The sequence below is a fragment of the Balaenoptera acutorostrata genome, chromosome 6 (genome assembly GCF_949987535.1).
Source record: "Balaenoptera acutorostrata chromosome 6, mBalAcu1.1, whole genome shotgun sequence".
Lineage (NCBI taxonomy): Eukaryota > Metazoa > Chordata > Mammalia > Artiodactyla > Balaenopteridae > Balaenoptera > Balaenoptera acutorostrata.
In genome coordinates, this window is record NC_080069.1 from 92211412 (window position 1) to 92228034 (window position 16623).

General features: G+C 44.2%; 1 protein-coding gene across 1 annotated transcript in view; it reads left to right on the plus strand.

Annotated features, from left to right (window-relative positions):
* Nucleotides 1–2553, plus strand: part of GALNT12 (polypeptide N-acetylgalactosaminyltransferase 12) — a 39380-nt gene extending 36827 nt beyond the window's left edge. Inside the window, exon 10 of the mRNA XM_057549428.1 lies at nt 1458–2553. Within this exon, the coding sequence (XP_057405411.1) occupies nt 1458–1598 (141 nt within the window). The 3' untranslated portion in view covers nt 1599–2553. The remainder of the gene's footprint in view (nt 1–1457) is intronic.
* The last annotated feature ends 14070 nt before the right edge of the window (nt 2554–16623 follow it).

Below are 16623 nucleotides of genomic sequence, written 5' to 3' on the forward strand. Positions count from 1 at the left end.
TCAGAAGAGCCATTGTTGATTTGGGACTGGGTGTTATTTCACGCCTGAAAGGCACTACCCCTGCCATGTTTGCAGTAAGCCCGTGGTGGAACTCATACATCAGTCATCTCCAAAGACTCACTAAAAAAGCACTTGAGGGAATAAATCCAAAGAAAATAATTCAAAAGAAAGAATTAGTTCACTTTTATCTCAATGGAAAGCTTTCATTCCCAGCCTGGCCCCAGGGATAGAAAGATTCATCTATACTACTTATAAATGGATTAATTCTAAGTATAATTAGAAGTTGGAATATGCTTTCCTGTAGAAAGTGTTATGATTAGCAACGAAATTTGAAGGTTTCCTGGAAAAGCCAGGCACCATAGTGCTGTCTATGTGATATAAAAAATAATAGGGAAAAATATTTTTGTAAACTCCAAAAGTTTTGTCCTTCCCTTCTTTCTTCCAACTGGAAGCCATTGTAAGCCCTCAAAGAAGAGTAATGCAAGATAGAAATCATGAAATTGGTTTGAAATGTCGTTAAAATTTTACCTTAAAAATCTTTAATTTCAGTGACCATTTAAGCAAGTTTCTTTAGAAGGGTGGGAGGAGGGAAGTTTTAACTATTTACTTTCACATTATTCTAAAGGCAACTTATGAGCACCTTTAAGGGCTTTCCAGATTAATATTATTGAGATTCTTTTGCATCTAATTTTATTCCCAAGGGTTCTGTTTCCCTGGAACAGGTATGCCACTTGTTCTGCCCTTTTGCTGCTCAACCATGATGAAGTTCCTTGGGGCTGTACAGCTTACACCAGAGAGAGATGGAGGGAAGAAAATAAACTCCAGAACTTGGGGAGAGACTTGCCGAGTTAACTCAGCAACAGTTGGGGAAAGAAGAAATGGGAGAGGCGTTAGAGAGGGTCATTGTCCTTCGGGGTTTGGGAATTGGCATACTTTGCAGAACCCGCTTCCTCTCTGGTGACCTGTCCCCTCACCCAGCTGGTCTGTGGCTGAGCTGGGACTAAAGCCAAGTTTCCTGATTCTCCACTTAAATACATAGGAGAAAGAGACTACCAGAGATGGAATTAGTTGACCTAAGAGAAGTGGAAGAGATTAATAAAGGATCTTTGGTCCTGGTTACCCTGAAGGAAAAGAACATCAGTAAGGGTGAGATATAGGGTCTGACCGATCCCAGAATGGCCAGCAGGTGGCACCATCGGCCCTGACGGTAGAGTCAAGGACCCCATGAAGAGCTCCGGGGAGAGACAAGCATGACATACGTTTCTACAAGCCTGGCCCTCTCTATGCACAGACAGTCATGGGCTGCCTTCATACCTGCAGACACTCATTACTCAATAAATATTTCTGAAATAATAAAAATCACCCTGAGCACTTAACAACACATTTTAAGGAAAAGATACTTTCTGAGGAATTGCTTATAATTATCTTGAACACCCAATGTCTATTATCTTTTGTAGGATGGTTCTTTATTTCATGTACAGTCCAAGAAATGTGTTCAGGCTGAGAGGAAGGAATTGAGCGACAGTTTTGTACCACTCTTACGAGACTGTACCAACTCAGATCATCAGAAATGGTTCTTCAAGGAACACATGGTATGAAATGTCACTGTACTACGGAGTCCATCTAGAGGAGATGGGGGGAGCCCCTGGACTCCGTGTTTAACAGACTTACCTAAGCGCAGAGACAGACACACCAAAAACTTGGCTGCTCCTCTTTTCATAAGGAAATCATTTTGTGATTTGTGAAAGTGATGTTGGCTTTAATAAAAATGTGAATAAGCTTTGTACTGATTTTGAAAACTTTAAAATTGTTCCCAAATACCCTGTTTTCAAAGGGTAGTCATAAAATGTTAACTCTAGGTATTCAGAGAATTAAAAGCTTTAACTATTTTTCTATCAAGATGTATATTCTACTGTCATGTCTTTTTATTCCCCTTAACAAAAAGGTAAATATTTTATTTTGGTATTTGAAAGGATTCCCAGGTATGAAGATGTTTGCATGGAAGTTAGACTCATGCAATGTACTTTGCATAAATTGATCATACCTCAAACACTGGGTTAGATTTTTCTCATTGTAGATAGGTGGACACTGGAACATTATATTGATTCCTTCAGGTCATTGAGATAATCTAGATTTATTTAGTAAAGAATGCTACTTGGTTATGTGTTGCTGTCATAGTCAAAACTTTATGTTAGTCAAAGAGCACTCACCAAAGCTGAAACTTCAAGGGAACAATTTGATGTCCTGGGCTAATATAAACTTCAACTGCACAGAGTGGACTTCTGACAATGCCTAGCTATGGGATGGCTGGCTACTTTTAGTAATTACCACAATGACTTTAAAACATTTTGATATCATTTTTAATTTTTATCACACATTAGTGTCAGGGAGAAATGTAATGCTGTATGTGAAATTCAGTTTTCAGATTTGTTCATTAATAATATTTGGTCATTTCAATCCATGTTAGATTTTGTGCCGCAGCAGCTGTCGCAGTTTCTCTTCATAATTCTGATTTGTGAACGATCCCAGATCTACTTCTGAGATCTTGTCAACTTGATGAAGTCAATATGAGTGATTTTTTAAAAAAAAGCAAGAACATTGCCAATCTTTGTTTTTGCAGTCAGTCAGATTTGAGAGATGACACATGTCTTCAATTGATTAAAAAGCATCAAATTTTGTCTCAGGCTCTTTCTTACACATTCCCCTCTGAGGGATGCAGTTTAACAATTAGCCAGGAACAAATCCAGTTGACCTGGCTTGGATCAATCTGATGCATCTTAACCACTCTGAACTTCAGTTTCTTCATCTGTGCAATGAGAATAATGAAACCAAGCTTGTGGGGCACTTGTGAGGATTAAATGACATAGAGCAGGTGAGGGCTTAGCTTAGTCCCTGGCATACAGTATGGGTTCATTAAATTTCTGTTTTCAAAAATGCACTTTATAAAATGTGAAGCACAGTAAACATCAGTAGGTGTTTATTCAAAAATAAATATTAAATAATTTAGTTATTTTATCTTTACAGGATTAAATAGCTCCTCAGCAGGCAGGAATATGATATGAACTCCTTCCAGCACAGCTCAGTTCTCCTGTAAATGTAATATGCTGTGAGGCCAGAGCTTCCCTCCTCCATTGTGGTAACTTATAAAGCAGGTGAGATGCCCCCTTGGCCTGTAATGGAGGTAAGAAGTCCTGCCCTGCCCCCTCCTCCTGCCCTTCCTGCAGTGTCAGTCTGAGCTCCATTGAAGGGGTGTCAGCCCCTCCCAGGGTATAGGAAGACAGTTCAGGCAGACAGAAAATTAATGCTGATCAAATGAGTGCACTCCCAAATGAGTGCTGGGAGTCTACACAAGCATTTTTGGGTGTGTTCGCCGAGCACTGCCGGTAATTAGCTTTGCTTGAGAAGTCATCCCTCTTACACTCGCCGGCAGTTTCTATGTGGTAATTTTTAGGACGGAAGAACAAATAAAAATATTCAGGGTGTCCAGGAAGATATTTTCAGACTGTAAGGCAATTTACAATATTTTGAGGAATCTTCCCTTCACTAATGGATGAGGAGTCTCAGCCTGGGCAGGTCTCCACCTGCCCCACTGGAAGGTGTGGATTGGCCTCCAGTCCTGTTGTGTGGAGGCAGGATCCTGGGGGCCAGCCCCAGCTGTGGTAGGTTGCTTCACCTGATAGCACTCATTTCCTCATCTGCATGATATGGATAAGAATGTCCTCTGTTAAGTTCTCAGATATATTTTTTAGTTACTTTTTTAGCAGTTGCCCTAAGGGATTATATTATGCTTCCTGGATTTATTACAATCTTCTTCATTCTTAGTATTGAGTTAATTCCAGTAAAATTTAGCAAATTTGTATCAGTATAGCTCCTATGTCCTCCCCTGTGCTATTATGGACATATATGTTATATCTATATGTTATAAACTCAGTAACCGAGTGGTTTACGTCTTGCTTTAAATAGTAAGAGAAAAAGAAAAAAATGCACATACAATATACACACAGTCTCTTATATTTACCCATCTATGTACCATTTTCCATGCTCTTCATTACTTCCTGTGAATCTGAGTAACCCTCTGGTGTAATTTTCTTTCAGCATAAGGCCTTTCTTTGGTATTTCATCTAGGATAGATATGTTAGCAATAAATTCTCTCAGTTTTTGTTTATTTGGGAATGATTTTATTATGCTTTCAGTTTTTGGAAAGATAGTTTAGCTGGATATAGAATGCTAGTTGACAAGGTGTTTTTTCTTTCAGCACTGTAATTTGGGATTACACTACCATAGTGTCACCATTGTTTTGACTGAGAGGTCATCCATTAATCATTTTGTTACCTGTATGGGATGAGTCATTTTTCTGTTGCTGCCTTTAAGATGTTCTCTTTGTCTTTCAGCAGTTTAAGATATGTGTAAATGTGGTTTGTATTTATTGTACTTGGAGTTCGTTGAGCTTGAAATGTAATTTAATGTTTTAAAAATCAATTTGGGAAGGTTTTAGCCATTATTTCTTCAAATATTTTTTCTGCCCCTTTCTCTGTTCTTCAAATTGGATAATTTCTGATGATCTATCTTTAAATTCACTGATTTCTTCTGTCAAATCAAACCTACTATTGAGCTATGTAGTCATTTTATTCCAGTAGTCATTTTTCATAGTCATTTTTTTTCAACTCTGAATATCCATTTGGTTCTTTTTGGTAGTATCTGTTTCTCTGTTGAGATTTCCTATATATTGACTCATTGTTAGCATATTTTCCTTTAGTTCTTTGATTATAGTTTTCTTTAATTATTTGAATATATTTTTAACAGCTGCTTTGAAGCCTTTGTAACTTAGCAGCTTAAAACGTTAAATATATTATCTTACAATTCCTGTAGGTCAAAAGTTTGCACATGGCTTTTTTTTTTTTTTTTTTGGCTGTGTTGGGTCTTCGTTGCTGCACGCGGGCTTTCTCTAGTCGTGGCGAGCAGGGGCTACTCTTCATTGCGGTGCGCAGGCTTCTCATTGCGGTGGCTTGTCTTGTTGCAGAGCATGGGCTGTAGGTGCTCGGGCTTCAGTAGTTGTGGCTCGCGGGCTCTAGAGTGCAGGCTCAGTGGTTGTGGCACACAGGCTTAGTTGCTCCATGGCATCTTCCCGAACTAGGGCTCGAACCCATGTCCCCTGCATTGGCAGGCAGATTCTTAACCACTGTGTCACCAGGGAAGTCCCTTGCACATGGCTTGACTGGATTCTCTGCTCAGGGTCTCCCAAGGCTTCAGTCAAGGTGTCCACCACGGCTGTGATCTCATCTGTGATCTCACTGATTGTTGGCTGAATTCAATTTCTTGAGGCTGTAGAACTGAGGACCTCAGCTCTAAAAGGCCATTTTCCATTCCCTGCCATATGGCCTTCTACACAACATGACAGTGTTCTTCTTCAAGGCCAGTAGGAGAGTGTCTGTTGCTGATTCTTATCTCTTTTAAGTTCTCACTTGATCTGGTCAGGTTGACCCAGGATAATCTTCCTTCTGTTAACTCAGAAGTCAACTGATTAGGGACCTTAATTACATCCAGGTAATTCCTTCTCTGGAGTGATATGCCATCATATTCACAGATCCTGCACACACTCAAGGGGAGGGGATTATATTCGGCATGTATACCAGGAGGCAGGAATCTTGGGGGGTCATCTTAGAATTCTGCCTATCACTGTCCACCTTTGATCCCCAATAATTCACATCCCTTACACACAAAATACATTCACTCCCTCCCAAGGTTCCCAAGAGTCTCATCTCATTACAGCATGAGTTTAAAGTCTAAATTTTCATCATCTAAATCTAGATCTCATCAGATCATCTAAATCTAGATCTCATCAGCTAAAAGTCCAAAATCTAAATCAGGTCCAGGTACAGGTGCAGCTCCTGGGTATCATTTCAGTATATGCAGTTGCTAGGACACTGTTGCTCTCCATCTGTTACACTGAAGAGGCCATTTATCCACCCCAATACTCCCAACATACGGTTGTAGGAAGGCATAGGATAATGTTTATAGATATTTTGGCTCAAACAGGGGGAAGTGAAAGTCAAACTGAGTCATGGGTCCATTATTGTTTTGAAATCAGGTAAGTGTTTGACTTTTCTTGATTCAATTTCAAGACCTGGGAATAATCATCAGGGGCTTTTGGCTCTGGACACGTGGTTCCACCTTCTTGTCATCCTTACTATTTTATGAAAAGTAACACATGTTTGCAGCTGAGTAGTTTTGTGAGCCTGCTTCCCACCAGTAGAATTTTGGGTGTCCAACCTCCTCTTTTCATTTTGTTCTTTCTCTCTCTGTCCCATTTAGTCCAAGCTGGCAGGATTTCTTTTCTTTTCTTTTCTTTTCTTTTTTTAGTATTTATTTATTTATATATTTATTTGGCTGTGCTGGGTCTTAGTTGTGGCATGCGGGATCTAGTTCCCTGACCAGGGATCAAACCTGGGCCCCCTGCATTGGGATCATGGAGTCTTAGCCACTGGACCACCAGGAGAGTCCCCAAGCTGGTAGGATTTCTGCTGAGATAATTCTCAAGAACTTTGTGGTCTTGCATGGATTCACTGCTTTTCACTCCATTAAACAGAAGCCACATCCACTAGATCTTTTCAAACAAATCCCTTTTCTCTCTTGGCCTCCTGTTGAGAAGCCTGAGTGATAATGACCTTAAGCTTCCTGGATGCCCCTGGTGTAGTCAAGAAGATCCATGACATGCACACACTCTTTATCTCTTAAAAGGGCCCTTTGTGTGACTGAACGTTCTGAGCTGTTGATCTTTCTGAGGTTTTAACAAAAGATTGTACAGTCCCACACTCAGTCTTTTCTCTATGCCACATTTTCAGTAGCCATTCTGATTTTTAGCCTCTTTTGCCATCTGGAGAGGCTGAAAATTTTCTAAATAATTCAGTCCTACTTAATTTTTATATGACAGTTTTCCCTCTGAATAATCTCTCTCCTCTTTCACTTTACCATAAGCAGCAAGAAGAAACCAGGCAGCATCTTCAGCACGGCTTGGAAATCTCCTTAGCTATATAACTAGGTTCATCCCTTAAAAATTCTACATAACTGCTGGAGACGATTTTGCTAAGCTTTCTGCCACTATATAATAAGGATCTCCTTCTTCCACTTTCTAATAACATGTTCCTCACTTTTTTCTTAACCTTCACCAGCAGCATCCTCAACATTTATATTTCTGCTAACAGTCTGTTTAATTAAGGAAATTTAAGCTTTCTCTATTATGTGCTGCCGAATTCCTCCAGCTTCCTCCTACTGCCCAATTCTAAAGCTGCTCCTACATGTGAGGTATTTGTTACAGTGTCATCTCACTCCCAGCTACCAAAATCTTTATTAGTTTTCTATTGCTGCGTAATAGATTGCCTCAAATATAGTGGCAAATATAATGGTTCCTGTAGGTCATAAGCCTGGACATGGCTTAGCTGGGTTCTCTGCCCTGGATCTCACTGGCTGAAATCAAAGTGTTGGCCAGGGCAGCTACCTCATCTGGGACGTGGTCTCTTCTTCTAAGCCCACTGTTTGTTGGCAGAATTCAGTTCCTTGAGGTCGTGGGACTGCAAACCTCAGCCTCTAGAGGTCGCTTGCTGAGAGATTCTCCTGCTGGCTTTGAAGAAGTCAGCTGCCATGTTGTGATGGGCCATGTGGCTGGGACCTGAGGTGGCCTCTGGGAGCTCAGAGTGGTCAAGTTCATGTTGAATTTGTGGAAACAAATACTCATCAGTATGATTATTACATTAATAACAATGTAGACAATGCAGGTGCATTTTGAAACTCTGGTTCAGGGATGCCCATCTCATCAGATGCCTACTTACCATTCCAGAAGATTCCTTTTTGAAAACTTGTAAAAATTCCCAAGAACCTGAACCTTCATTGCATGACAGTCTCCTTACATGTGAGTTGGGAAGGATTTGTTTTATTTATATGGGTCAATTCTGGATATGTGTTAAAGGGAAATTTCCTGCGCTAACTAGCTTCCCTTTTCCCCTCCTATGAAAGCAGTACTTTTCACAATTTAATGTGCGTGGGAATCACTTGACATCTTGTTAAAAGGTAGATTCAGGTTCAGTAGGTCTGGGATCGGCCTGGAGATTCTGCATTTCTCACAAGCACGCGGATGGTGCCGGTGCTGCTGCTCTGTGGATCAAATTTTGAGTAGCAGATTGTTCAAGTGAGAATAAGAATGCAGGTCCTGGTTGCCTGGTCACTGGTGTCTATTCTCACACACACACTAGATGGTGTTGTCAGCTCGGGAAATATCACAATGCTTTAGTTGCGGGCGTGTCTGTTGATCTAAAAAAATCCTCCAAATCTCAGGTCCATGGGATGCAGACCTGGAAGGCACCCAGAGATCAACCTTTGCCCAGTGTAGCTGATGGGTGGAGGTGGGAATGAGGCCCATGAGGGAAGGGGGTTGCCTGAGATCACACAACAAGTTAGGGACAGCGTTTTCTTTGTCAATACCTGTCAATCTATGTAGTAATCAGTGTTCTAAATTTGGCCTGGGTGTGTTTTTCTTAAAGTGTTAAATTGGTACTCTTTTTATAAAAAATTGTATCTTCAAATATTGGCTTTGCTGTATTACATTAAATTATAAAGGAAAATTAGTTTCCTATCTTGATAAGAAGTTCTAAAGACTTTGCCACATGGTTTGTTGTATCACAGCCGCAATGTTTATTTAGCAAGTGGGGTTGGAAATGCTGGCCTCTTACAGTCTCCTGATGTTTGTGAGATTTAATGCACTGTACACCAAATTTCTCACACTTATACACAACTTCAGAGTTTTGTTTTCAAGAGTTTTATTTTGTTTGCTCCTATAAAGTCAACTGAGTGAGGATTGCTGTCTCCTTTTTATTATCAGCATCTGCTGATAATAATAAGAATAATACCACAAGTTGGGCACTGCTCTAAGCACTTCATGTAAATGAGCTAATTTAATGCTGAAAACACCCAGTGAGGTAGGTGTTGGTCCTCCCCTCCCCTCCTCCCAGCTTCCCCCATCCCCAATTTAAAGGTGAGGATACTGAGGCTCAGAGAGTGTAGGGAACTTGTCTCAGCTAATCAGTGGCAGTGCTAGAATTTAACCCAGATGGTCTTACTCCAGAGCTCAGTTGTAACTGCTGGGACCTGGTACCTCCTGGAGGGGAGGGGAGGCGACTTGCCCAAGCCAGGCAGCTCGTACACCCTGGCCACAGCCCTCCCCTCACTCTTAGTCCAGTTACAGCACACTGCTGGTCATGGCACGAGAATTAATGAGAGTCTGTCCTGCTTGGAGAGTACAGGGGTCACAGCAGAGTCACGTCTCTGGGCAAGTGCCAAGTCAGGGAGCAGAGCCAGGCATAGAGCTCCAGGCTCAGAGCCGCTGGGGGCGCAGACCTGCTCCTCCAGGTGCCATTGTCCTGGTGGACTCCGTTTTGCCCACACCCACACTCTGCCCTCTTTCTCTTTAAAACCAGGCAAGAGTAGGAAGGCAGGATTCAAGAAGAGGGTGGGGGGTGTTTCTTCAGTTTCCCCTCTGAGATTCTTGCTGCAAAGCCAAGGAGGCCCACAGTCCGTGGCCAGATCCCCTGCGGTTGCCCCATCCAGCACTTTGCTGTCTTTGGAGGGCTTAAAGCCCGTGGGACTGAGAGTTCTGTCCCATCTGCCATGTCATGATTGCTCTGTGAATCATCTCGAACCTTCTTTTACAAGGCAAGGGTCAGTGGAACTGATTGCTCATCGGACTGTTAAGATGGTTATTTCAGTGTCCTAAAAAGAAATTGCCCAATGGGTGTGTCTATTGGGCAGCTCTGGTTATTAACTCAAGAGTGCACAGCACCACTGGATTCTGACTGCCAACTGTTATAAAAGGAAGCAAGTTACTGGGTTATAGAATTTGCAGGGACTTTACAAGTCATGTGTTCAACTCCCTCCTAAGCAGCAGTCCCTCCTTGTCCCCAGCAGTGGCCAGCCAACCCTAGCTTGCCCACTGCTGGTGGGGGGATGCTCCCCCCTTCACAGGTCATCCATTGTGTTCTTGGACAACTTCTTATGAGGCTGAAATCTGTCTCTCTGTAGCCTCCTTATTGCTCTGGACCCCCCGCTTGGAGGCCACCCAGCATGTGTGCTCTCTCTCTGCCCCTCAGAGATTCAAGGAGAGAGGATATGTGTCTCAGTCTTCTCTCCTCCAGGCTGTCAGCCCTCCCTTCTTCAAAACATCATGGAATGTGGTTTTCACTGGAGTTTTGTGAGGGAGTAAAGATAGAAGCTTGCATTAAATTTTCTGCATTTAACCGAAGGTCAAGACTCCATTCCCCATCCCTGCAGAGAAGTCTCATCTAGCTCAGGATCCCCCAAATGTTCTGAGGGCAGTGAAACGACATTAGTGGGCTATAGGGTGGGACAGCAAGAGCGAGAGAAATGGTATAAGAGAAACTTCATTTTCCATAATAGGAAGTCAGTAATAATGGTCTAAAACTGAAAAATCATGAGAGAGCAGGGCTAATGTGTTATTTGAAGTTCTGAGGCAAATACTGGAAGAAATTGCTGAAAATGTTGAGAGGAGGGGCTCTCTTGAGAGCCAGATCTGGGTAGGGTTGGGGAGGGGTGGGACAGGGGACTGCTGATTTTATTATAAACCTTGAGTACTATTAGGCTTTTTAAGCTAAGTACATGTACTTAAGCTAAGTATATTTGTTGAAAATTATCTTTAAAAATTCTCCCAAATGGAGTCTGGGCTCAAAGTCTTGTTAGTAGGGAAACAATTAGGGGCCTAGGTTTGGCTTTATTTGGCAGGGTAGATTTAAAAGACGTTGGGATATGTGGTAGGACAGACCTGGATATAAATTTGGTCTGGTGAACTTGACAGCTTTGTGACTTTGGACAAGTTACTTAACCTCTCTGAGCCACAGTTCCTCATCTGTAAAATAGAGGTAGTGCTAGGAGCTAACTCTAAGGGGTTGTGAGGATTAAATGAGATGAGGCAGGCTCAGGGCACCCAGCAGAATAGGGGCTCAGGGACTATTTCCTGACCACAGATTCTCTGTTGCTCGATCCCAGAGATATCCTGAGGACCAGAGCAGCTGTCAGAAAAAACACGTATCTCAACTCCTGCCCGCAGAATGTTTGCTCTTCATAGCAGTCCTGGATTCAGTGCCTTATGGCAGAACAAACAAGCAGGAGTCCTTAGTGGTTCCTAGTCCTCCTTCCCTCTCCATCCTCAAGGAAATTAGCTTTTTAACCCTTCTCCTCTCATAACTAGTTCATCTCTGGGAAGACTTTGAACCCAAGAGCAGCAGGGGGTTGGGGGTCACTTCAGTCCAATCTTTTTGCCATGAAGTGGGGGCACTGCTCCTTGAGAGGGACCAAGAAGGGGGCCACCAGGCCAGTTCATTCTCTGTGCCTGCAGGTGGGGGACAGGAGCAATAGCCTCAGCCTCTCTGCAAAACCCTAGCAGGCCACGGGATTTGGAAGACTCGGGGAGCTTGTCCCGAGGTAGACTAGGCCCAGCTCACTCCTTTTGGAACCATAAACTGAGGCAAAATAAAACTGCCTTTTCTGGGTAGGATTCTGGACAGTTCTGGGAACTTGTCTGCAAAACAAATTGATTTATGGGGATCCAGCTGTGAGGAACTGTACCAAACAGGGATCAGAGGAGATATACTCCAGATGTGGCTTCATTAAGGGCAGGGGTAGAACAGTGGGGTTGAAAGACTTCCGAGGTCCATTGGGCCATGGAGACTTTGAGAAAGTATGGCCAAGGGCCTGTGGCTTCCAGCTGCTGATTCCGAGCTGTAAAACAGCTTAGAACTCATTCTGTCCAACCTCTTGAAACTACAGATGGGGACCCCAAGGCCCAGAGAGGGAAGGGGCTTACCCAGCATCACACATGGAGGGGAGACAAGGCTGGACCCAGAAGCCACATCTGCTGCTGCCGGTACCAACATCTGTCTCATCACCCACCCCTGCCTCTCATTCCTGCCTTTTAGAATCCAGCCCAAGGTTGTTTTCTTAATCAAAAGTTGAGGGAAGACTTAACTCTGCCACACTCTGATGGTAAGTTGCCCAGTGAGGAGACCAGGCTCACCCTAATGCTGGGGGGAAAGCTCCCTCCCCACTTCACGGGCTGCTGAGACCCTGGGTGACACCCTCTGTTGGAGCAGTCGGTCCCTGTGCTTCTGGAGCTGGAAGTGGTACTTTGTCAGCTGCCTGTTCCCTGTCCTCTGAGGGTGAGGGCAGGATGCCCTCCTACTGCATTGCCTGTATTGGGAATGAATTTCAGTTTTTTTTAATGCAGTTTTTTTTTTAATATTACAGCTATTATTTATTTATTTTATTTGGCCATGCCTCAGGGCACGTGGGATCTTAGTTCCCCGACCAGGGATCGAACCTGTGCCCCCTGCATTGGAAGTGTGGAGTCATAACCACTGGACCGCTGGGGAAGTCCCAGATTTCAGTTTTCTGAAGCTTGGAAATGAGATTCACATTTGGCAGAATCTCGAATCAAGTCTGGTCTCCCACTTCTACTACAGCATTCCTGACATGTCTCTCTTTTTTTTTAATTTTTAAATATTTATTTATTTATTTATTTGGTTGTGCTGGGTCTTAGTTGCGGCAGGCAGGCTGTTTAGTTGTGGCTCGAGGGCTCCTTAGTTGCAGCTCACTGGCTCCTTAGTTGTGGCAGGCAAACTCTTAGTTGCGGCATGTGCATGGGATCTAGTTCCCCAGCCAGGGATCAAACCCAGGACCCCTGCATTGGGAGCACGGAGTCTCAACCACTGCGCCACCAGGGAAGTCCCATCTTCTTTTTTTTTTTTAAACACTTTATTTTTTCCAGATTATTAAAAAATATATATGCTCAGCTGAAAATTTGGAAACTGCAAGAATATAAAGAAATCACTTAAGTTCTCACAACCCAATGACAGCACCATTTGGAAGCATTTCCTTCCAGTCTTTTTTCATTGTTACAATTCCTTTTATTTGGCTGGAATTGGCTCAATATTAGCTTTTGCCAAATGAACATGGTTCTGTCCTTTGGGGAAATGCAGAATTAGTCTCCTTCCTCTGCCTATAACAGGGGTGTAGATGTGTGACAACAATATGCACCCCCAGATTCTTCCCTCCTCTAGGAGAAAACCACAACTCCATTTTAAATGCCAAGGTTTTTAACAGTTATGGTCATTGCCATTTATTAAGAGCGTGCTACTTAAAAGGCACTGAACTAATATTTTCATACATTGTTTAATCTTCACGACAGTCTTACAAAGGAGGTATTTTCTAGCTTCAATTTATAGAGGAAGAAACTGAGGCTCAGAGAGAATGGGTCCCATTTGAACTAATGGGAATTGAGTTCAGTGAGATTATCACCTCCCTTAATCTGGCCTTTTTATCTTTATTAATGCAGCCTTACTAAAACTGCCTCTTGAATGCCAGACTTGCAAATCACACCTTTACATTTGTTCCTGACAAATTTATCTCCTTGATTCTGGCCCACAAAGATCTTTTTTTTTTTTTTTCTCTTGTGATAATCTCTCTGATGCAACATGACTCATGTAGAATTCCTAGCAATGATTTAAAAAAAAGGAAAAGAAAGCCCTCCTAGCACAGTGCCTGGCACATAGTACTCGCCCAGTACCTGGTTGCTATTATTATTATATGAGGTGGGTGACACTGTTTGTTTGGTTACCTGGGTTTCCCTCTGTTCCCCACAAAACACAGAACAATGTGCTAAAAGTAGCATCCTGCTAAGGAGGGGTCCATCCACCGTGGTTGGTCTCTGAGATGGCTTCTAGAACATCCTTCCTTTCCAGCTGTTGGCAGAAACAAGAAGCCAAGAAGATGCTCCCTTGAATTTGGACCCCTCTGCCCCATGCCTGGCCCTGCCCTTCCCCTGGGGTCTCATCATCCCAGCCGGTGGTTGATATGGTAGGTCTGTCTTTGGTGCGAAGGGCTCCCTTCCCCCCACCAGCCTCCCAGCCCATGACGTGGCAGCCTGCCTTGCCGTTGCTCCTGCTGCTGCCCTCAGAAGAGACATTCCTTTTTGCGGCGTGGAGCTGTCAAAGTGGATTTTAAAATATGGGTTGTATTTTATTGTAATTTTTGGTTGTTTTCTAAATTTGGTCACAATCATGTCATCTTGTTCTAAAAAGAGAGGGAGGAAGCAGCTGCCCTCTGGGAAGGCTTCAGAGAGGAGAAGGAAGGGAAGAAAGCCCTCAGGCTTCCCTGCTAATTGTTCTGCTTCCTTCCTGAGCTCTCGAAAGCCCTCTCTGTGGGAGTAGAAGGGACAGATGTGGACTTGAAGATGCCCGCATGGTCTCCCTGACCTGGGAACTTCATGGAGGGTAGGCTGTCACCGGCCCCTGATGACACTCACCAAGGCTACTGGCCCCGTACAAGTGCCAGACAACACAGACCCTGTTCCCACCTGGACCCAGGAGATTATGATTCAAGGTGGAAGCAGAGAGATGGGAAGAGCCTGAAGAAAGGGCTGATCTCGTCTTCCTCAGAGAGGGGTGACATCTGTGCCATCTTGAAAGGCTGAGCAGCCTGTGGATAGGTAGGGGGAAGGCGGTCCAAGGGGAGGGCAGCCTGGCCATGAATGGTGGGCAGTGGTGTTACTGGAATGTGGGAAGAGAGGCTGGGAGGTGAGGCCAGGTCCTGGCAGGGTCCACATCTTGTGGGGGGCTTGGATGCCAAGCGGAGGAGTTTAGAGGTCATCCTGGAGGCAACGAGGAAAAATGGTCTTTGCAGTCAGGACAAGACTGCAGCTGGCCGAGGGGCAGCTTCCTCCCATTGCATCACCCTCCCTTGAGCGTCCATCCCCAGAGCTGCAGATTTCTATCACATTCTGTGGTTTGGCTTCTGTCCACAACGCTGCACTGATCCACCCCTGCCAAGGTCCAGGACCTCTTGTTTGCTAAATCCATTGATAAGTTTTCTTCCTCATGTTTCTGCATCTCACCGTTGCATTTGGCCTGGTCCACCCCTGTCTCCTGGCATTTTCTCCTCCTCTCCATGTAGGCTCCTGGCTACCACATCTCTTAGTTCTCCACTCAACCCAGACTTCAGTGGGCTTCCTTTCCAACATCCTTGAGCCACATTCCCCAGGATCCTAGGGGACCCTTTATGTTCTCCCCCAGAGATCTCAAACACAGATGTGGCTTCAATGCCAACGGTTACCTGTGTCCATCAGTTAGGAACTGTATTCAGCTGCAAGTATCAGAAACCTGAAAACCAGTGGCTTAATCAAATTCAAGGCTTTATTTTTGTTACATAAGAGGACGTCCAGAGTTAGGCATTTCAGGGCTGATTTGGTGGCTTTGTGGTGCTATTAAGGATGGTGCTCATTCTGTCTTCCCATTCAGCCATGCTTAGCATGTGCCTGTCACCCTGTAGTTGTAATATGCTCCCCCACCCCCCACCAAGCATTTAGTTGGTTGTCATTCAAGGAGAATGAGAAGGGTAAAGAGCAAAAGACCTGCTAACTGAGTCTGTCCCCCATTAAAGAGCTTTCCCAGAAGACCCTTCCTGTTTCTGTATTAGTCAGTTATTGCCACAGTAACGCTCTATAACAACCACCCCCAAACTCAGCTGGCCAGGCTCAGCTGGGCAGCACTCCAGACTTGGGCCAGCCGGTCTTGGTCTAGGTCGGTTCCAAGTGCACTAGTTCTGGAACCCAGGCTGAACAAGCAGAGATGAGCCAGGGAGGATTCTTCTCATGGCGAGTCATCAGAGCAAGCAAGCCAAACTGCGCAAGCAAATTTAAGGTTTCTGCTTATTCCTTCTGCGAACGCTCCAAAGGAAGTCATGGAGCTAAGTCCAACATCAGTGGGTGAGTACTCACCCTCCATCCCCAGTGGCAGAGGAGAGCACATGTTTGTGGAGTAATATCCACATTCACACAGTCTCCGTCCAGTCCTGTGTCCTGTCACCCCTTCATTGAACAGGAGGCCGGCAAGTGTGGGCTTTTTGGTTGGCACTTTGCCATCCTAAACAAACTCAAGGTTTTGATGGTGAGGAAGGAGGGAAGAACGGAAATCTGGTAGGCACACTTTGGCAGGACTTTTTTCAATAGTTGTGTCCCAGGAACTACCAGGTAAAAAATAATGCAGTTAGAGAACACGCTGGCAGTGACACTAGTGACATTTATTATCCTTGGGAAGCCACCAGGACACAGAGACAGGCCATACCACAAGACTTATGTGGCCACCGAGTCCCCTCCTCCTGTTGCAACATTTCACAAACCTCCCTTATTTGGTGCTGTCATAAGTCCCACTGCACGAGGGCATGGGAGAACATTACCAGGAGAGGTGGGAGAAGTCATCGACGTCATCCCCATTTGGAGTTGCTTGTCCTTCTGTCTCTAGTGAAGTGCTGGCCTGTGTCATTCCCAGCACATGCTCGTCAGCCCTGAAGGGTCCTGGCTCTGTCACATCATGGCCTGGCACCAAGACCTGGCTTCGATCTCTTGCCTTTGCTGTATCCATAGCTCAGATCACTGTCAAATATATTCAGGTCCTAATATCAACTAAGGGAGAGGAAGGTGCAAAGCATCTAAGACAAGAAGAAAGAGCTAGAGCTGTAAGATGGAAGCTGGGGCATTGCCTGCCTCAGGGCTGCAGGGGCTGTCCCACC